Source organism: Neomonachus schauinslandi, chromosome 3 (genome assembly GCF_002201575.2).
Source record: "Neomonachus schauinslandi chromosome 3, ASM220157v2, whole genome shotgun sequence".
In the NCBI taxonomy this organism is placed as follows: Eukaryota; Metazoa; Chordata; class Mammalia; order Carnivora; family Phocidae; genus Neomonachus; species Neomonachus schauinslandi.
The window spans coordinates 131,089,509-131,111,932 of record NC_058405.1 but is presented as its reverse complement, the minus strand read 5'-3'; the positions used below and the strand labels follow the sequence as shown (position 1 = coordinate 131,111,932).

General features: G+C 38.7%; 1 protein-coding gene across 1 annotated transcript in view; it reads left to right on the top strand.

The window, feature by feature from the left end:
* The window catches only part of LRP2 (LDL receptor related protein 2), a 197,528-nt gene that overhangs the window by 106,284 nt on the left and 68,820 nt on the right, over positions 1-22,424 (top strand). The window contains exons 31-38 of the mRNA XM_021702805.1: positions 84-212; positions 6,093-6,259; positions 7,287-7,430; positions 11,499-11,608; positions 13,346-13,523; positions 16,539-16,752; positions 17,892-18,125; positions 20,295-20,483. Of these exons, the coding sequence (XP_021558480.1) occupies positions 84-212; positions 6,093-6,259; positions 7,287-7,430; positions 11,499-11,608; positions 13,346-13,523; positions 16,539-16,752; positions 17,892-18,125; positions 20,295-20,483 (1,365 nt within the window). The remainder of the gene's footprint in view (positions 1-83; positions 213-6,092; positions 6,260-7,286; positions 7,431-11,498; positions 11,609-13,345; positions 13,524-16,538; positions 16,753-17,891; positions 18,126-20,294; positions 20,484-22,424) is intronic.

The following is a 22,424-nucleotide window of genomic DNA, read 5'->3' as shown; positions in this document are numbered from 1 at the left end:
TATCACTCTATCAGTTCATTCTGTGCACTTTAATGTGGGAGGTCTTCCATTCACCAATGTTTTCTTTTCTTTTTCTATTACAGGTGAAAATTCATGCGCTTCTTCCTCCTGCAGTCATCTATGCTTGCTTTCCTCCCAGAGGCCACACCTTTATTCCTGTGCTTGTCCTTCGGGATGGAGTCTTTCTCATGATTCTGTGACTTGCTTGAAAGGTACAGTATGCCCTTTAAGTGTGCCCTGAAAGTGGAACTTGCCATAGTTTAGCAAAGGAATGTCAGCTCTAAGCCACTTGCTAATGGAAGGTGGGTTGTGTTCACCCTTCGATTTAGTGAGTACCTGGAGTACGTGCTGTCTGGGGTAATTGACATGAGCACCTCAGCTGTAATATAATTTCTGTGTGTGAAGCTCGTATGATGTGTGCATGTGATTCAACAATTCTTAACCTTATATTTTCTCTTACCTGGACACAGTTAGGCAAGCTATGATAATAGGAAGTTCCAAATTCTGCACTTAAGAATTCTTGACACTTGTGTATGGCTTTATTTTTCAGGCTCCTTATCTTGTTGTTATTATAATAGTCAATGATGCATGTCCCAGCATAGGTCTTCTGACACCAATTTCAGTAATTAATATCTGGTTATTTTAAAAATGAAAGTTTTCTTTGTGTGATAGATCATAAGTGACTGAGCAATTTAATCTTCATCTCACCCTAGATAGTTTTGGAAATGTTTGTGGAGAATTATACTAAAGTACTTTAGGGAGTAAGAACAAAAAGGAAAGAGAGAGTCAGTCCACCAAAGAGATTTCTGCTGGCGTATGTACTAGATATAATAAAGTCTTTTTAAAAAAATCACTCACCTTTCGCTTAAAAATCTATAGAGAGTTACTCTAAATTCCAGTTCTTTTCATTTCTCAGTGGAGTGAATGTGTTTTGGTACTGACAAAAATGGTTGCAGAGAAGTTAAATTAAATATTTAATGATAAAAAATTCTTAAACTAAGAGAAAATAGAATCCTACTCTAGAGGGAAAGTTAGTTTTCAAGTGGAAAATTTATGCTGAATCCAGGAAATTAATGGTGTTTACAGATTCTGCAGATGTAGGCTTACTGAAAATTGAATTCCATCAAGATATAATATTTTGCAATGATATTTTCATGATGAAAGATTTTAATTATTGGTAATGCTTACAAAGGGATTGGCATTTGCTGTTTTTCTTCAGAGACTTATTATGCACCTAATCCTTGTTGACATTGTTTAATTTAGTGTGTCCTCTGAGTCTTTCAGCGGAAGATTAAATTGGGCTATAGACATTTTGGATACAAAGCATTCTTTCACCACACAAAGATTGTTGAACTGTGCATTGGGATTGGTGTAATCAATATTACTATCTGATGGTGATTGATATCTAAATAGTACCTTTTGTTGTTTCTAGAATAATTCCACTAGTGATTTTCCATAGTTTGACTTTACTGAGGTGGAATTTTTTTAGTATTTCTCAATTGATCTCTGAGCAGCAATTGGGTAACTTAATGCCAATATATGTTAACTATAAAAAAGAATTCCACAATTTTTTTTCAGTAAGAAGCTTAGAAGACTTGTTAACATTTATAGATGAAAATATTTTACTTGATTTACAGGTTAAATAGCTTTAAAAATATTGTTTACTAAGTATCTGGAATATCTTTGGAAGTGCTTATGTGATAAGGTTAAGTGAAAAAGCAGATACTGTTCAGTATTGGCCATAGAAAAATATGCATTAAAAAGGTCTGGAAGGGGCGCCTGGGTGGCTCAGTCGGTTTGGCGTCCGACTCTTGATTTTGACTCCAGTCCAGGTTTCAAGGTTGTGAGATCGAGCCCTGTGTTGGGCTCTGCACTCAGCATGGAGTCTGCTTGAGATTCTCTCTCTCTCTTTCCCTCTGCTCCTCCCTCCCCCACGTGCTCTCTCTTTCTCTCTAAATAAAATAAAATAAATTCTTAAAAAAATAATAAAAAGGTCTGGAAGACGCACACATGAGCACCAATAGTGTTACAGTTGGGTAAGGGAATTATGAGCTATTTCTATTTTTTCCTAATTTTATATTATAGAATTTAAAACTGAGAACTTTCTCTGCATGAAATAGCTTTTTATTCTTTAGAAAAACATGTTCTCCACAATGCCAAAAACAAATAAATAAACAAAAAGCAAACCAAAACATCTCCCCACCATCCTCTACAATAAACAACCTGAGACCCAAAATAGGTTTCTGGCTCAAACTGAGGGACACAAAGAAATTGTTTCAGTGATTATGTGCAACATAAGAAGAAAACACTGCTTGCACACACTGTTGGAAAGTTTGCAGCGCTGATCAATTAGTGCAAGGTCTGAGTTAAGGAGGACCTTGTTAGGGAGTAATAAATGTTGCTCTTCAATTACATCATCAGTTTCCCATTTCTGACTGCTCTCTCTTTACTTCTCTGCTGTGCTAAAACTAATTGTAATGGGATCATGACATAAAGAATAAAAATGAAGAAATGATTTTTTTATTTCAAAAGACCGAGACAGGTGTACCTGGGTGGCTCAGTCAGTTGAGCATCAGCCTTTGGCTCAGGAAATGCTCCCAGAGTTCCAGGATCAAGCCCTGTGCCTGGCTCCCCCACTAAGCAGGGAGCCCACTTCTCCCTCCCCCTCTCTTGCTCTCTCTCTCTCAAATAAATAAATGAAATCTTAAAAAAAGAAAAAAAAAGACTGAGATATGCTGTCCTAGTATGGCTTGAATGTCACTTCCTCCTGAAGTCCTTCCCATACAACCCCAGGTACTTCTGTGCATATTCCTTGATGGCCATTATCATTGGAAATCTAAAGGGTCCACGTACTTGCCCTTGTTCTGTAGACTCTAAGTTCCTTGAGGATTAAGCCTCCACCTGATAGATGCTCATTGCCTGTGGCAGACAGTAGCACTCAGTAAATGCTGAGTGAATGACAAGCCCTCCAGTAACCCTTTTTGCTCCTTCTTCAGTCCTGTGTTTTTCACCCATTTGCTCCTTTATAGCTGTATAGTGTCATAAAATCACTCCTTTTTTCTGTCCCACAGAGCACTTTTCATACACTCCCCTATGCCACTTGTCTCAATGGTCAGTCCTGTCTAGCGCGTCCCTGGCATCATCCTTCACCTTGGCTCTCACACCTTCACCAGTGCAGCACTGAATGACACCCCACCCTCTGGTGGATTGCCCATAAATATTCCTGAGTGATCAGCCTTCTCAAATCCAGCAGGAACCATCAGATCAAGGGCCTGAGACACAGCCCTGTGAGGGAATAGTGACCAAAGGAGTAGATCTGGGTAGGGCTAGAGAGGAGGAGCTTCTTAGAAGAATCAAAAAGGCCCATGTTTGATGGATGAGAAATGCAGTTTTTTAGGCCCTAAACGTTGCTTTGGTTGAAAGTTCCTCCAATTAAACAAAAGGAAAATTATACATGTAAAAGAGCAGTATTAGGTTCTGAGTAAGTAAAATTTAAAATTTCCTTGTGAAATTGGGGAACATTTCTTGTTTTTACTGAACAAATGAGCACTTACATAATGAATAAATAATTAAATATCTCAGTATAATTTCAAGGTACATCTGAACTCATAATATAGCTTTCACAGTATATTACTGCAGTTAAATGAAGTTAAGTGGTAATTTGATACTCAATAATTTAGTACCCGGCCTGCACTTTTTGCAGAGTAGTGATTAAGAACCTAAGTTTTGGAGTCTGAGGATCTGGCTGTGTGACCTTGGTTAAATTGCTTAATTTCTCTGTGCCTCATTTGAAAGTTGGGGGTTGGGGAGGGGTAATGACCTAACAGGGTTATGAGGCTTTAGGGAGATAAAGTAATGAAATAATATTTGGTGCATACTATGTGGCACACATTCCCAATAAAGAGGGGCGATTATTTATGGCTATTATATTCAGAAGAGAGGCAATGTGGGGCAGGTGAGAGAGGACAGGCTGGTGAGTTAAACTCTCACATTAGCCCCTGCAAGTTGTATTGGCCTCAGTTGAAAACAACTTTGCAGGTTTATTGGGAAAGACTAAAGCTGTATATTGTAGGGCTTTGTAAAAATACAGCATTAATAGTTGCAATATTACTTTAAATGTTTACTACATTAATAAATGCTAAGTTATTTTTAGTAATAGAAATGCCAGGAACAAGGAAAAGCTAATGAGGTGTTAAAATCAGTAAAGAGCCAGAATAATCCCTTGGAAGGGGCGCCTGGGTAGCTCAGCCGTTAAGCGTCTGCCTTCAGCTCGGGTCCTGATCCCAGGGTCCTGGGATCGAGCCCCGCATCGAGCCCCACATCGGGCTCCCTGCTCAGCGGAGAGTCTGCTGCTCTCTCCCCCACTCCCCCTGCTCGTGTTCCCTCTCTCCCTGTGTCTCTGTCAAATAAATAAAATCTTAAAAAAAAACCACACAAAATAATCCCTTTGAAGATCTAAAGCTTTCCAGATTATTAGAAGAATGAAAACATCATTTTTAGCAGATGAAAATTATGCAGTGATAATCATTTTAATTTTGCTTACTATGTGATATATCTTATGTAGATGTCTTCATACCACAAAACCCATAGTTCAGTTTTCCTTTTCTGAGATAATTATAAATAAAACCCCATTCTTGAATTTCATCACTTTAGATTTTTTTGCTAAAAGGACTATAGCTAGGGTAAAGATTGTCTTCGAAAAAGGACCTCTTGTTTCCCGTTAAGGAGATTAAGTGAACTGATAGTTTGAATAAGATATTACGAGTTTAAGTTGCAGTATACAGATACTTTTGAGAACTTTAGAAAATCCTATTTACATATTCATTTATGTATCTTATTTTAAAAAATTTTTTAAGTTAACATATAATGTATTATTTGTTTCAGGGGTACAGTTCTGTGATTCATCAGTCTTACACAATTCACAGCGGTCACCATAGTACATATCCTCCCCAGTGTCCATCACCCAACCACCCCAACCCTCCCACCCCCCTCCACTCCAGCAACCCTCAGTTTGTTTCCAGAGATTAAGAGTCTCTTCCATAAGAGACATAAACCCTACCTGGTTTCGTCTTGTTTCTTTTTTCCCTCCCTTCCCCTATGATTCTCTGTTTTGTTTCTCAAATTCCTCATATCAGTGAGATCATACGATAATTATTTCTCTGATTGACTTAGGTGTCATTTTTTTGATGGCTGCATAATATTCCATTGTATATATATATATATACATACATATATATATATATACACACCACATCTTCTTTATCCATTCATCTGTTGATGGACATCTAGGCTCTTTCCAGAGTTTGGCTACTGTGGACATTGCTGCTATAAACATTAGGGTGCACGTACCCCTTTGGATCACTACATTTGTATCTTTAGGGTAAATACCCAGTAGTGCAATTGGGACGTAGGGTAGCTCTATTTTCAACGTTTTGAGGAAACACCATACTGTTTTCCAGAGTGGCTGTACCAGCTTATGCATCCATCTATTTATTCATTTATGTGGTCATTCATTTAGTTAGCAAATACTTATTTGGCAACTATTACATGCCAGGTTTGGGGACATAATAGTGAGTAAATCAGACATAGTCACTGCCTTTTGGGAGTTAAAATCAAGTGCAGAAGACAGCTGTTGATCAAACAATAATTGTAGAGATTGTACATTGGATTTACTTAGTAATTAAAGTCTCTAATAAACACTAGGCTACACTTGGTAATATTAAAACTCACCAAGAATAGTCCATATGTTTTCTTCAAATTTTTTTTTTCAAAATCCAACTCTCCTTTTCTTGAGTTACTGGGTATTAGTGAGGTTTGTCTATGCGCACACTGTGATGCTTAACAAACACAGATGCTTTATTCATGTAAGCAAGGGATTCACGAAGAGTAAGGTGGTGCCCGGGCAACCCGCTGAAACCCGATCCAAGGCCCTGGGTTGCCTGATGAAATATGTAATGTGTATGATATTTATTGCTGCAAAGCTGCAAGGGCATTTTATCCTAGGAGATGATAACAGTCCACTGCCTTCCATTACTCTACATGTCTGGGAATAGTGGGATATAATTTTGATTGATATTCTGCTATTTTCACAGATGATCAACCTTTCTTAATAACTGTAAGATACAGTATAATTTTTGGAATCTCCCTTAATCCTGAGGTGAAGAGCAACGATGCTATGGTCCCCATAGCAGGGGTGATGAACGGTTACGATGTTGAGTTTGATGACTCAGAGCAGTTCATCTATTGGGTTGAGAATCCAGTAAGTTTTGAATAACATTCAAAGTGTATAACTTGTTCTCGAAGAGTCGAACTGCACCAATGCCTTCTTATAAGCAAACTTTTGCTGGGTGGATAAAAGAGACATGGTCCAGGATAAATTAATTTACCACTAAGTTTAAAAAAATTTTTATTTTATTTAAATTCATTTAATTACCATATAGTACCACTAAGTTTTTTTTATTCAGTGAAGGATGTACATAGGAGGCTGGCCTGGAGCAAAGACCAGATAATAAGCCCATGTAAGCTATTGGGTATTATTTATTTGTTCATCCAGCAAGTATTTATTAAGTGCCTACTATTTGCTCTGCACTGAACTAATGACCTTCTGCTGTAGAATACACACCAAGAAGAAGCAGTAACAAAGCTTGCCCTTAAGGAGTTTTAAGCTAGTAGAAGATATTAGATGAATATAAAAATGATCATAACTCGACAAAAAGCAGTAGATCCCCTGAGGAAATTCCAGGAAAGCATTTGATGTGGCTGCTGGGGTCCTCATCAGCATCTTTGCCTCCAGGATAAAAAGAGTACTCCTTCAGTTCTCTTTGTATGGGAGCCCACCCTTTAGAGGAGAAAGCTGTGAGGATGGGGAAGGGGCAGCAAGATTGCAAATGAGGAAGAGAGGGAAGATCTTTGTGTTTAATGCTTGTCACCTCTATGTAAATAAAATAGGATTTTATGGCTATATTGGCCTCCTGATTTTCACCTGTGACTTGGGTTATTTTTATGACTGTGGCCTGTGGTAGTTAAGAAAGAATCTCTGTAGCCAATCTCAGAGGCAACTCGAATGATGAGCCTCGGACACACTTAAAAAATCATTATTTTCAAAGTATTGCTGGTGTTAGCATTATACACGGTGAGCCCACCCAGTGGCGCCGCACCTTTGCCTTGTCTCCAAATGCGAGGCGTGTTCAAGAAACGTAGCAGGCGGCGGTAGCTGCAGTGAAGAAAGTGCTTCCGTAGAGAAACTGTGGCCTTGGAACAGCTCACTTCTCCTCCTTTCTTTCCAGGGTGAAATTCACAGAGTGAAGACAGATGGCACCAACAGGGCAGTATTGGTTTCTCTATCTAGGTTGGGGTCTTCCATGAGCCTGGCCTTAGATTGGCTTTCAAGAAACTTGTATTACACCAATCCTGGAACTCCATCAATTGAGGTAATGATCCCATAATACTGTTTACACGAACACTGGTTTTTGATGCATGTAAAATCTGTTCTCAGGAAATGCTCTCCTAGATTTTGAAATTATTTTTCATCAGGAAGCCAAAGGGAGGAACTATCAGTATGAACTATCAGTCTTAGAAGTGAAGGAGTAAAACCACCTTAGAAATAAATTACTGGAACTTTCTACTGCCCTATTTTATTTTCCTCCTAAGCATCAATACTAACTGGTTCATATAAAAGGATTTTAGGCAATCTATAAAAATATATAAAAAGATAAATGAAAAATTACATAAGGAACTCAGCATTAAGTATGGAAGAATATAGTAGGTAGGAAATTTTCCCTGTCTTTTCTCATCAAGTCTGACGCTATTTCAGTCCAAACCAAGTTTATAGGTTACTTTTGTTCCAAGATGGAAATCTTTCTATGGCTCCATACAGTTTTCCTAACAGTGAAACAGAAAGTAGAAACTTGATTCTAATTCCTTTGATACTTTCCTCGTTGCGATAAGTGTTCTTTTTACTTTAATTTCCAGAAGAAATTTTAGATGGGGTACCGGTATGCAATCACATGAAGTAAATCAGAGTTGACTCAACTAGTATTGGTTACTCCATTCTGGGACAAAGTTAAAACGTGTAAGGGATTATTAAAGATTTTTATTTATTTATTGGTCAGAGCACAAGCAGGGGGGAGTGGCAGGCAGAGGGAGAAGCAGGCTCCCCGCCGAGCAAGGAGCCCGACGCAGGACTCCATCCCAGGACCCTGAGATCACGACCTGAGCTGAAGGCAGATGCTTAACCGACTGAGCCTCCCAGGCGTCCCTGTAAGGGATTATTAATTCATAATAATTTTGAAAGTGAAAATTTCTAAAACAAAGGGAGGGTCTTGTAAGCGGGGCAGTTAGCAAGGCTGTGTAGAGTGACAGCTCACGGCTCAGGGTGAGGCACCAGCTAGTCAGCTGGTTCTCTGTGGAGCATTCAGAAAGACAGATGCTGAATGAAGGGGAGGAAGGCTCATAGCAGTCAAGTGGCTAAGTTAGAGCGGATTGGAAAGGGGAAGTGCTTGCTTACAGTTTACAGAGGTCTTCTACAAACAGGATCTCATTAAATTCTCACAGCATTCCCGAGCGCAGGCGACGGTAGTACACATTCACAATCAGAGGGACATTTGCAATATGTACAAATGCTAACCTCTGAACTATCTCAAGTCAGGTAGAATTGTCAGCTCTTAACATGAGGGGAATCTTGGAGGCTCATTGGGTTCAAGCCCTTTGTTGTTTAAATAAGAACCTGAATTTTATATAATTTAAGAAACTGGTTTAAACAGCTTCACTGCCCTGATGCCCAGGCAGTGTTCTGACTTTGCCTTGTTAAAAATGACAACTCCAGCAATCCAGCCCGCTGTAACCCCTTTTGACCACGACAAAAGGTGTCTTTTCATTATCTCAACTAAAAATACCACTCTCCCATCAAAACATTGGCACAATGGACTGCCTAAAACGCTTAATTCCAAACTCACATCTGCTCAGTGCTTCATTCTGAATGACAATATGTTCCTACTCTGTTTTTTGGTCTCTTGCTTTGTAAATGGGGGTCTTCCCTTTTAAACTGATAGTTTTCCAAAAGCAGGGAACATGTTTCCTCCATCAGTATTAGGTAAAATGAAAAGGCACCAGCTGATAAATACCGTGCGAGTGAGTGAATGAATGTGTGTGTGTGCGCATGCAAATGTTTTATTGGTAAGGCCACTCTAATCACATAAAACCTAAAGTTCGTAATTGTGCCCGAATGCAGTGAGGCACAGAGGAAAGATAATTTGCTTTGGAGTCCAAAGACCTGCTTTGAGTCTGGCTTACTTACTGAACACATACTAGTAAACACATCCGTCCCATTGTTAGTCCTGGATCTTCAAAGATGAGTAAAGTATTTTTTTTTCCCTGCTTTTAAGTAGTTCTGAGAGTTAGACATGCAAACAAATAGCTTTGTTCCAGAGTGCTAAGTGTGATATGAGCAGTGACTATGAAGTGTTCTGTGACTAGGGGCAGAGGTAAACGTGGGCAGAGGTAAATGTGTGGGGAGGTAGAATGGCAGGAGAACCAGTTACCTGTGAGCTGCATCCTGAAAGATGACCCGTACTTAATTTCTGCCAAATGAGTAAGTAAGGAAAAGTCATCGCAGGCAGAGAAAAGCACTTGATAGACTGGGGACAGTACTGTATTTCCTCCACTCACAGGGTATTTGACCTTGGACAAATTACTTCTCTGGCCTCTGCTTCCATAGCTGTAAAATGGGATTACAGCTCAGTAACTAAAAGTACTTCTTGACACTAAGGTATCTTAGTGAATACAGAGTCCTGTTTCCCTCAAACTACCAGTATATTTAGAATAGCCACAGCAGACCTATGAGAATAATGATCCAAAGGTAAATTGCCCTTTTAGTGTTTTTTATTGTTTTTCTCCTTTGTTGATGTCAATGGTGACTCTGTCAGGGGAATATTAGATTGCAGTAAGGGCACAGAAATAGTGTTTGCTTACTGTTTACATGAACAATGTCCCTTCCAGCATAAGAGTAACTCACATTTAATTCAAATTTGAAAATAAGAGAAATACTGAATAAGTTGTTTTCCACTAGGGGTAGCTGTGTGCGCATTCACTAAATGCAATATTGTCACTGAAGAGTGAAGCATACAGAATGGTTGTGTGAGAGAGAACTTGATAATATGCTGAAAAGCAAGGAAAAAGAGCTTTCCTTTGAATTAAAGAGATCCTTAGGCCCAGGAAAAGGAGAGAAATTTTGACAGAAAGAGGCAAATTAAAAAGAGAGAAAGATACTCCACAGGAGAGAGAAAAATTTAGAAGAGTGAGGGATTAAAGAGAGGGGTGTGTGTGTGTGTGTGTAGAAGAGGAGGGAGGAAAAAAATACATATAGAGACAGAAAGAAGGCAGAGATAGAAACATAAACACTGATATACAAATAATCTATTTGCATTAAAAAGCAACTTTATAGAAAAACTTTCATGCAAATCAGCAATCATCTTCTAATTTCTTACTAGCTGCTTCTCCTGTCAGACTGTCTCAAGTGCATATTAGAATAGCCTCGTTCCTATAAGAAACTGCTTCTAGTGTAGTAACCCATACTTTTCTGTGATGTTTTAGGATTCTGTTAACATTAGTTTTCATAATTACAGCGATAATAATTAAAAATAGATAACACTGAGAAAGCCACTAAAGGTCCCTAGGCCTCTTTCATCATGTGTAATATGGGCATCCATAATATGGGTATCTATCTCACAGAATTATTGTGAGGATTCAATCCAACAATGCTTAGTATAATGCCTACTACATAATAAGTGTCCAATAAATGGACCATTAAAAAAATAGGAAACACACTTATACTGGGTGCTGTGTTAAGCACTTTACATGTATTATCTCATAGCTCTGTGCGGAATGTCCCAGTATTGTCCACATTTTACTAATAAAGAAACTAAGTTCAAAGAGGTGAATTTACTTGCCTTGGTCAGATCTAGAAGGTCAGGGATTTGAACTCTTGCATTTTAACTCTGGCTGTTAACCTGGCACAGAATTCACTTCAACTCTGAGTAAATTTGGACTGTTTGGTCAACTGTGTTTTCAGTGATGGGCCACTGGCTGCCATGGCCAAGTCACTGGGATGCTGGAGAGCTATGGGGCTCCTGTTTGTCTTCCAGAGTTTTCTCCTGTGTCTTTTAATGAAGACATTTTTTTGTAGTTTCTCTCTGTCAATGAGTCTGTGTGTTTACCCATTTGAATCCTTCTTTTATCCATATAAATTTTCTCTCCTGAAACTTGAGGCAAATTGAAATAGGAATTTGAGGGGTGATTTTGCTTTTCTTACTCACTTTCTATTGAGCTGATTTCCTCATAGCCCTGAAATGCAATTAGGGATTATCTGAATCTCACACAAACCCTCCTATTCATCTCTAATCAGGCTCTGGAATTTGTTCTGTATGTAAGTTCTCCTTCATCTCAGCTTTCTTTGTTTCCCCTTATGAAGCTCAGTTCTAATAAGTGATTTTGTGCTATAGGTTTTGAAACTCCAGGGAGATGTCAGATACAGAAAAACACTGATTACCAATGATGGGACAGCTCTTGGAGTTGGTAGTCCAGTTGGCATAACTGTTGATCCTGTTAATGGGTGAGTGTTCATAAATGACAGGTATCCTCTATGGAGCGCCGTTCTTGGTAATGTTATGGCCTGATAAAATGGAAGATTTCGAAGTTAGGACCTTTTCTGATTTCATAGGCCAACATTTTGAAAAGTACAGATCTCAGTGAGAAAGAGAAATAGCTCTGAGTTATATTTAACGTGAAGGATATAATTTGTGTTTTGTTCTGTGTTCTTTAAGTTAGCAACACTAGACTGGATAACACTTGAAATAGGACTTGAAGGATTTGAAGGCTTCCCATAGGTAGAGAATGGGTTGGAACTGGGGAGTGGTTCTTGAGGTCAAGCGAGCAGTGAAGGCGCAGAAGCATTGCAGGGTTTAGCATGATCATGTGGAGGGCTGGAACCAGAGGTTTCGAGTTAGGGATGGTTGGCAAGATGGGAGTTAAAGGTATTTGGGGACAAATCCTGGAAGGACTTTAATATCATCAAGCTAAGGAGTTGCACTTCATTCTTTTGAGAAATAAGGAGTCAGCTGGGAATTTGGAGGAAGGGAATTATGATAGAATCACAGTTCAGGAAGATAGGTCAGGATCAGAGTGGAAGAGACCAGAGGCAGGGAGACCAGTTAGGGGAAAGTGTTCAGCTAAGGAGGAGAGTTCTCAGACCAGTTAGAGGAAAGTGTTCAGCTAAGGAGGAGAGTTCTCAGTTAAGGTTAGGTGGTTAAATTTTTAGTGAACTCAGAATTCACAAGTTTTGTGACTTTGTCCAGCAAACTTTTGGTAGCCTGGAATTTGAGAGGAGAAAGAAAATTATGACAGGAACTCAGGGCCAATGATTAGCAAGGTAAGCACAATGGGAGATCAAGAGAATAAGTAAGGATGTTGCTAAAATGGTTATGTATAAGGTCCAGGCAGAGAGGGACCAAAGGTTTGGAAGCTCAGTCAAGTTTCAAGGGTGAAGAATAGGCTCAATAGAAGAGATAAAATAGGAGCAGTGAAGAGATGGGAGAGTTTGGTCAAAGAAGAGGATATGAGAGTTTGAGAACTTAGAAGTAGGGACATTTAGATTTGAAGATGAGGTTCATGGGATGGGCATATCGGCGGCGCAAGAGGTTTGCAAATAAAGATCGGAATGAAGGGGTTTGAAGACTTATGGGCAAAGAGTGTAAGAGGATTTTCTCCTGAGGCCATGGCAGCAGATGAGATGGAAAGGAATGGAAAGTTGTATTCGAATCTAGAAGGTATGTCCACAATGGACATGGAAAGCAACCCTTCATATATTTTAATGAAATTTTATATATTCTGGATTTGGCAGTTCTGTGTGGGGATTAGGTTTGTGTGTAATACTGCATTTTTCATCACAGAAATCAGAAAAGAAAGTAGCTGAGGTCTGAGAGGTGAGCAGGGAGGTACTGGACAGCGTTTACATCAGCTTTGTCTTTCCCAGTGCACTACACATGGCGTGATTCTTGGAAAGGGATTGACCGTTGATGTAGGCTCTTTCTTAGTCATAAGCTTCCAACCTGTCTGACCAAGGTAAACATTTTAAATGGCCTCTACCCCAATAATAACTAGGAAATATACAGACATTGATAGAATGCCGGCTAAGTACTCCTCCACCTTGTACATGACAAGATATTAATGGTTCAGACTTCCTCCACTGAATTATGTATATCTTGCGGACAATAAATACACATTTTTTCATTTAAATATTTAATGAAACTGTCTTGTTTTTTGAAATTCTGGTGTGTTTTCCTTGTTGTAGGAAACTGTACTGGTCAGACCAAGGAACAGACAATGGTGTTCCTGCCAAGATTGCAAGTGCTAACATGGATGGCACATTTCCAAAAGTTCTCTTCACCGGAAACCTTGAACACCTGGAGTTTATCACCCTTGATATTGAGGAGCAGAAACTCTACTGGGCTGTCACCAGCACGGGAGTGGTATGCGCACCCTGTTGGTCTTTATTGCTGAGCTTGTGTAGCTGATACTGATTGTTCCTTGTCTGGCTATGGTTCCTGAACAATCTCACTTGGCCACTTGGACCAGTGTTTTATTGCCCTTCCTTCCTAATAACTTTTTTCCCTACAGCAAATATTGCCCTGGTTGAAGTCCATTTTTTTCCTAGTATGTGCATAGTATAGTTCCTTATAGAATAATGTTCATTTCCTTTTCCCTCATCCTTTGCTTTTCTTCAAGATAAAATATTTTCATTTCTCATTTCTTATTTGTCCTTTAAGAGCCATTTCTTTCATGTTTTAGTGATTTCAATGCTTTTCTTTGAAAGTTCTCCAGGCTCTCCAGTTGTAGAGACTAAGAAAAAAAAAATATGTAAATACCAAGCTTTTGAGCACGGCATCCCCTCCTAGCTGCATGCTATTCTCTAAGGTCTTAATGTAGTTGATGCATATGGGAAAATTCCCTTTAGTGGTAATTTTAAACTCCAAGGTTGAGTTCATTATTTTCTGCAATAAGAAGCAGAAACTATATAATTACATCCATTCACAGAAATAATGTTTGATCATCACTCTTGTGCTTATGCAATTGAGCTGGGACAAGGCACAGAGAAGGTGTTCAGTAATATTGATCAATTAAAATATTGCTATGGATGTTGTATTGAATGTGTGCCAGTCTCTTCCCTGCTTTTTATTATTTTTATTTAATTTTTTTTCTAATTTAAAATCACCTTTTCATCATTAGTATATATCTGTTTTTTCTGAAGAGCATGCTGTGATCCAGTCTTTGCATTGGTCAATTGACCTTTCAATGTTTGGTGGTAAATGAATCCCTGTAAATTATTATTATTATTATTTTTTATTATGTTGTTAGCCAGCATATGTACATCATAAGTTTTTGATGTAGTGTTCAGCAATTCATTAGTTGCATATAACACTCAGTGCTCATCCCAACACATCCCCTCCTTAATACCCATCATCTGGTTACCCCAACTCCCCCACCCACTCCCTTCTGTAACCCTCAGTTTGTTTCCCAGAGTCCAGAGTCTCTCATGTTTTGTCTCCCCCTCTGATTTCTTCCCATTCAGTTTTCCCTCCCTTCCCCTGTGGTCCTCTGTTCTGTTCCTTACATTCCACATATGAGTGAAACCATATGATAATTGTCTTCCTCTGTTTGACTTACTTCACTTAGTATAATCCCCTTCCAGTTCCATCCATGTCAATGCTAATGGTGGGTATTCATCCTTTCTGATGGCTGAGTAATATTCCATTGTATATATGGACCACATCTTCTTTATCCATTCATCTGTTGAAGGACATCTCGGCTCCCTCCAGTTTGGCCATTGTGGTCATTGCTGCTATGAACATTGGGGTGCATGTGCCCCTTCTTTTTACTACATCTGTATCTTTTCTTCCCTGCTTTTTAAATAGTAGTGATTTCAGATCTGTTTTCGACATTGATGGTCTCCATAATACTGTGCAGTAGGTTTGATGTTCAGTTTGTTTTCAGTTCGACAGTGCCAATTTCACTCCTGATATGTACTTATAATGGTGATAAACTTAGAGGGTTAAAAAGAAGGAATGATGTGGGAAACCACTTTGTGGACTTTGATGTCTGCGTGCAATGATGAGGGAGCTCTTGCCACATGGTATGATTTCTGTACACAACTTAGCATGTCCCAGACAGTGCCCACCACCTTTCTCCCTTACTAATTTTGCATCTGCTCTGCCCTCCTGAATGTGTGGGCTTGTTGGTGGTGTGACTCTCCATCTTTTCTCCCAGGTTAAAATGCTCATGTTTCCCCTCACTCTAATAAGCATGTCCTTATTTAATCATCACAGAATCCTGGCAGTTTGTCTTCTTCCTCTTTTCTCAGGTCCAGCCTTTCTCTGCCACCTCCACCATGCTGAGCATTGATCGGATGATGGCTGTCATTGATAAACCTTGCTTTCATGATGGAGACATGTTGTCTTCAAAATGCACAACAAATAGGTTCGATCACTGCTCAGCCTAGGGGAGTAGCTCCAGACACTTAAGTTGAGGTTGGCCAGCTAATCTGGTCCTGGTCACTCCTTAAAGCTCTCCTCCAAGCTTATCTTCCCTCTGCTCTAGCTTTCTGGAACTTCTGTCAGTTTCTAGGGCAAAACCTGCTCTTGTAACTGCTGGGTTTCCTTGTCCAGTGAGGTAGTGAGCCAAACCTCATTTGTCTCTCTCTCTAGTACTCAGCTCAGATCCGGGCACAGAGGAGGCATTTGAGACAGGTTTCTGGAGTGAAATCAAACCAGCTATGTCTACAGTTTATTTTTCTTCCAGAAGCAGACTTGTCATTTCCCATTAGGAACTTCATTTTTGTGAGTTCTTTTCCAGTCAATCAGAGTCATTTTGACTAAGACTTGTTACCTATTCTAATAAAACGGCACCACCCTTTGCCCCATTCAGTCTTGCTGTCTTGTTATTGAATGAAACATATTTCCTAGTCCCATTGCAGAAATTGTTGGTGAAGATGTTAATGCAGGGTCAGTCAACTCCTGGGTAATGGTCTACAGTTAGACACTAAATATGTGTTCCTGTCCAGAATATCACATGCAGGGACTAAAGAGGTTTAGTTCCCTTTTCTTCACCATGCCATCTGAGAAAGTTGGTTACTTACTTGAGCTGCAACTTCATTATCAGTGAAATGGGCATAATGACATTTGCCTGATCTACTGCTCCATGTAATTGTGACTATCAAATCAGAAAACAGATTATTATTAAGAGAATGTTAGTTTGCTGGAGGGGAGGTGGGTGGGGGGATGGGGTAACTGGGTGATGGGCATTAAGGAGGGTCCGTGATGTGATAAGCACTGGGTGTTATGTCCCCCTGATGAATTACTGAACTCTACATCCGAAACTAATGATGCAGTATATGTTGGATAATTCAAATTAAGAGAGAGAGAGAATGTTTTAAATGTTTCTCTTATTTCACCATGAATCAGTCAATAATGACAATTCTGATCTTTTAGATCGAAAGAGGAAACGTGGATGGTACAAATCGAATGATCCTGGTAAACCATCTTTCCCACCCCTGGGGAATTGCTGTCTATGGTTCCTTCCTTTATTATACTGATGAACACTATGAGGTCATTGAAAGAGTTGACAAGGCCACTGGGGACAACAAAGTAGTCTTGAGAGAGAATATTCCAAATTTGAGGGGTCTTCGAGTTTACCACAGACATGGTAAGTATTTGTCACTGAAACATAAGCATTCTTGAATGTACGATGTATATTCACACATCTACACATTTACATGTATAAATACATGCCCACACACAGACCCGTGTACATACACCTGCATGCAAATTGAAATTACCCAAATTCAAATTCAAATATCATTTGAATGATATTCAAATATCATTTTTAAAATGATAACCCTGTCATAAGGTTGGGTAATTGTCAAAGACTAGTCTGGCATCTGAAAGGCCAGGTTGACTTCAGAGTAAGCTTATTCCCGTTCTTTCCCCATCATTTTAAATTCCTTACTTTGCTTTTCTTCATAGCAGTCCCTGACATATTATCTATCAGTTTGTTGTCTGTTGTTTCTTATTAGAATGTAACCTCCATACAGACAGGCATTTTGCCTGTCTTGTTTCTTGCTCTATATCCAGTAACTAGATGAGTTCCTGGCACATCGGTGGTCAGTAAACATTGGTGGGGTACCTGCTGGGAAAGTGTTAACAGGATAGAATTTTTAATCTTCAAAGGAATACTTACTGTTTTCAACATTTTTTTCATAGATAATATAACTTTTGATTTGCCCCTTAAATTAGCATTATGATCTAGAGATTATTTTTTAATGTTTTGACATATTTTACAGCTTTTAGTGTCTAACCAAAGTTTATTAAACAGTTTGTTTGCTGTCTATAACCTAGGTTTGTCACTTGGCCATTTGTTTTTATTGCACGTGGAAAAAAACCTTTAAATGTTCTTATTTAATATATTCTAAATCAAATGGCCATCACATTGTTGATCATATAAGTAAACTAATGTAATCTTAAATACCAGTACATAGGTCAAAAGGATGAAAAAAATTAGAATTTGCATACTGACCTGCCTAGTTCTTCTAATTCCTGTATGATCTGTGGAAGAAAAAAAAAATTGATGTTCCATTCTCTATTATATAATAGTTGTGGTACCTTTTATGTGTTAGTTGTATAAGCTGTAGTCGCTTCAATGATGATTTTATGTTGTTAACCCAGGTACTGTATTTTGTTATTGATTTTTATGGTGAATTATTTGGCAACCCGATACCAGGTGTTTGAGATGGAGTGTCAAGTGTGTGAGGTCAGAAGTTACAAACTGATTTCGATTTCATTTAGGTGCCTCCTCCAACGGCTGTAGCAACAATGCGAATGCCTGTCAGCAGATTTGCCTGCCTGTACCAGGAGGATTGTTCTCATGTTCCTGTGCCAGTGGCTTGAAACTCAGTCCTGATAAGCGGACCTGTTCTCCGTACAGCTCTTTTCTTGTTGTTTCAATGCTGTCTATAATCAGAGGCTTTAGCTTGGAATTTTCAGATCACTCAGAAGCCATGGTGCCAGTGGCGGGCCAAGGTATGCCAGCTCCAGTAGAAGTAAGATTTCACTCTGTCTCGTGCCATGTTGAGTTCTTGGTGCCATAAAGCATTTCTCCATGTTTGGATTCGGCATGTAATGAAGCTTGTCTTTCCCTTGAGATAAACTGGCTCTGCCTTGAATTGTTCTCAAACGTTAGTGCGCATCAGAATTGCAGAGCTTGTTAAAACCCAGATCTTGGCCCTATCTCCAGATTTTCCCATTTAGTAAGTCTGGGGTAGGGCTAGAGAATCTGCATTACTTTTTTTTTTTTTTTTTAATTAAATTCAACTAGCCAGCGTATAGTACATCATTAGTTTTTGATGTAGTGTTCAGTGATTCATTAGTTGCATATAACACCCAGTGCTCATTAGATCATGTGCCCTCCTTAATGCCAATCACCCAGTTACACCATCCCCCCCACCCTCCTCCCTCCTGCAACCCTCAGTTTGCATTCCTAACAAGTTCCCAGGGCATGGTGATGTCACTGGTCCATGGACCACACTGAGAATGACGGGCCTAGGGCAAGATGGAATGTAGCATGAGATTGCAAGAAGTATACAGAGTTGGTGTTTAGAAGCACAGTTAATGGAGATCTGGGATCAGGGTTAGACTATTATTTAGAATAGTAATGAAGTAGTCCATCATCTGGTTTATTAATATGTATTTGATGAGTTGAAATAAATGAGTTGAGAGTATTAGAATCTCCTTAGTAACTATTTTTGGAGTATTTTTTTTTTTTTAAAGATTTTATTTATTTTTTAGAGAGTGAGCGAGAGGGAAACAGCATGAGAGGGGAGAGGGTCAGAGGGAGAAGCAGGCTCCCCGCTGAGCCGGGAGCCCGATGCGGGACTCGATCCCAGGACCCTGGGATCACGACCTGAGCCGAAGGCAGACGCCTAACCATCTGAGCCACCCAGGCGCCTTTTTTGGAGTATTTTATGTCTGTATACTGTAACATAGAAAACGATCACTTGCTTCTTAGATGACCAAGAGATTTCTAGATGTATGTTACCACAGGAGGAACCAGGTGTTAACTAGCATTACAAGGAGTATGTCACAGGATAATGATAGAAATAAAAGATAGAAAGGGAAGAAAAAGGGTGAAGGGAATGGGAGGGGTAAGAGATGGTCAGGAGAGATGACAATACATAGAGTGAAAGGAGTCAGGGAGAGTCTGGCACCACACATGCTCCTGACTGATAATTATATTCACAAGTACTCAGGACTCCTCTTGGTTTTCCCCTATCTAAGTTACCATCTTGTAAAGATACTATAAAATCAATGATTTTTTCTCCAACTTTTCATTTTGAAAAATTTCAAATCAAAAGTTGAAAGGTACAGTAAACATCCTTATGCTGTTCACCTAGATACAAATATTGTTAATATTTCAATACATTTGAACTCTCCATCTGTGTGTGTGTGTGTGTGTGTGTGCGCACATACATACATACATTTAGTGTTACTAGTTTCAGGTGTGCATTGTAATCATGGATTCAAGTTTTTATTCCTTTTTTAATTCAGTGTGTTACAAACATTTACCACAATTACTCTTGATGTTCTGTTGGATTCATTTTGGCCAAGTAGATGCCCTATTGGATTCAACGACTACCTGTATTCTTTTGACGTGATCCCATTAGTATTTGAGTGCTTCCTTGCTTCTGGGTATAAGATCTTCTAGGCTCACCTTGTACCTTCCCTTCCCAAATTCATAATCAACTGTTTTTCTCAGGAGACAGTTCTCCTTATTGTGGGAAATGGCTTTTAAAGCTTTTTTTTTTTAAGATTTTATTTATTTATTTGACAGAGAGAAATACAGCGAGAGAGGGAACACAGGCAGAGGTAGTGGGAGAGGGAGAAGCAGGCTTCCCTCTGAGCAGGGAGCCCGATGCAGGGCTGGATGCGGGGCTCGATCCCAGGACCCTGAGATCATGACCTGAGCCGAAGGCAGACGCTTAACGACTGAGCCACCCAGGTGCCCCAGTGGGAAATGGCTTTTAGAAACCAAGATCTGAGTGCTGGGTGTGCTCATTGCAACTGGAAAGCAGTTTTATCTTGTAACGGAGACATGGTCAGAGCAGGGGTTTAGGAATGATGGTTTGAGAGGAAGGGCAGGAATGTAAAAGCTCTCAGAGCATTGTTTACTGATCTTTTCTTAAAATGTTTCAGGACGAAATGCACTGCATGTGGATGTTGACGTATCTTCTGGCTTTATTTATTGGTGTGATTTTAGCAGCTCTGTGACATCTCATAATGCAATCCGTAGAATCAAACCCAATGGGTCTGGTTTTACAAACATCGTTACACATGGGATAGGAGAAAATGGAGTTCGGGGTATTGCAGTGGATTGGGTAGCAGGTAGGTAAGCTGTATAGTAATTTTATTGAGAAGTCCTTTTGTGTTTTTGCATTCTATTTTATGCTTGAAAGTTTAATCTAACACTGTATGTGCTACAAATCTATTTTCCTAGACAATTATTGGTATTATTTAAGATAAATTGAATTATGCTTTTAGACTGAGCTATATGCCTATTAAGTTAATGATAAGGTGTTTCAGTGGATAGAGTCATAACAATTAATTCATTTTCTTGTATTATTAACATAGTCAAAACTGTAGGCAAAATGGCTAGAAAAATTGTTGATTTTTTTCACACTTAGATTAGCACCTAATATCTAAATTAGAAATGTCTAAATTTTCAAAGAGGAAGGGTTATTAAAATAAGTGAACTGTGAAATGACAATCATTTATTTTAAAGCTGAGCAATTTTAGTTGACAAATTATTAATCGCTTTATCTTGTTAATATATAAAAATCCTTTGATCATTAGGCACTTCCTTTATTGTAATTATATTGAAATGCTTGACCCAGTATTACATTAACTTAGTTGTATTGATTCATGTACTTAATTATATAATTTTATTTCTTTTTTTTTTAATAATGACATACACAGCATGCATATATTAATATTGTAAACAACTCTAGGAATACAAATAAAATCTCCAGGTAGTAACAGAACCCCTCATCACTGACTTACTCCCTCATTAACCATTGTTGAAGCTCCCATGAACCCTGCCTCTTCGTGACCCCTGTCTCTCCTTTGATGTGCTAAGACATTGAATTGGTAATTATCCTCACATATGACTTGACATGTTCCCACTCTTGCATAGCAAAATCACCTGGTGTTTTTTTATTTTTATTTTTATTATTTTTTAAAGTTTTTATTTAAATTCCAGTTAAAATACAGTGTAATATTAGTTTTAGGTGTCATGTACTTAATTTTAAATTACCATTTGTTTTTATTTAATGATACACTGAGAAACAAAGGTATTAAGTGTATTATAATTTTGAGAATATGATCCTATTCTATAAAAATAGGTATCATTGTGTGTTAATCAAGTTTGGTAAGTAGACATCACTTAGAATTAAATTTTTATGAAAATCTAGGTACTATAATAAGAGTTTATTGTAAATATTAAATATCATAGATAAGGCTTTAATTGGATTCCTAAATCCCATTTCTTATTACAAATTACTATATTACTTCTGAGAATATAGCTAAAGCAGGGGTCAGCAGTCTGTGGCCTACGGACCAAATGCAGCTCACTGGCTGTTTCTTCACCCACAGTTTTATTGAGAAATAATTGACACACATCACTGTATAAGTTTAAGGCATACGGCATCATAGTTTGATTTACATATATTGTGAAATGGTTATCTCAGTAGACGCAGCTAACATCCATCATCTCATATAGATACAATAAAAAGGGAAGAAAGAAGAAAAGAAAAAAAAATTCTCCTTGTAATGAGAACTCTTAGGATTAAGTCTCTTAACCACTTTCATATATACCATACATTAGTGTTAACTATAGTCATTATGTTGTGCATCCTCAGTACTTATTTTTTTATAACTGGAAATTGTACCTTTGGACCATGCCTGTTTTTGTAAATACGGTTTTACTGGAACACAGCTGTGCCCATTTGTCCATGGCTGCTTTTCATGTTTATAGTGGCAGACCTGAGCACTTGTGAAAGAAACCATATGCTCTACAAAGCCTAAAATATTTACTCTCTGGCCTTTTAGGGAAAAGGTTTGCCAAACCTGGATGAAAGGATTTGAATATATGAAGGGTAGATCAGTAACATACTGCATATTGGCCTGATTTCTCCAGAGCAATTTTGACTCAGATCTAGGAACAAAATAGATGTACCTTGGTAGCAGAATTGACCATTCAACAATAGGCTTTTGGCTACGTGGAATCAATATGGGATCACTCTCTACTCATTCTACGGTCTTCACACC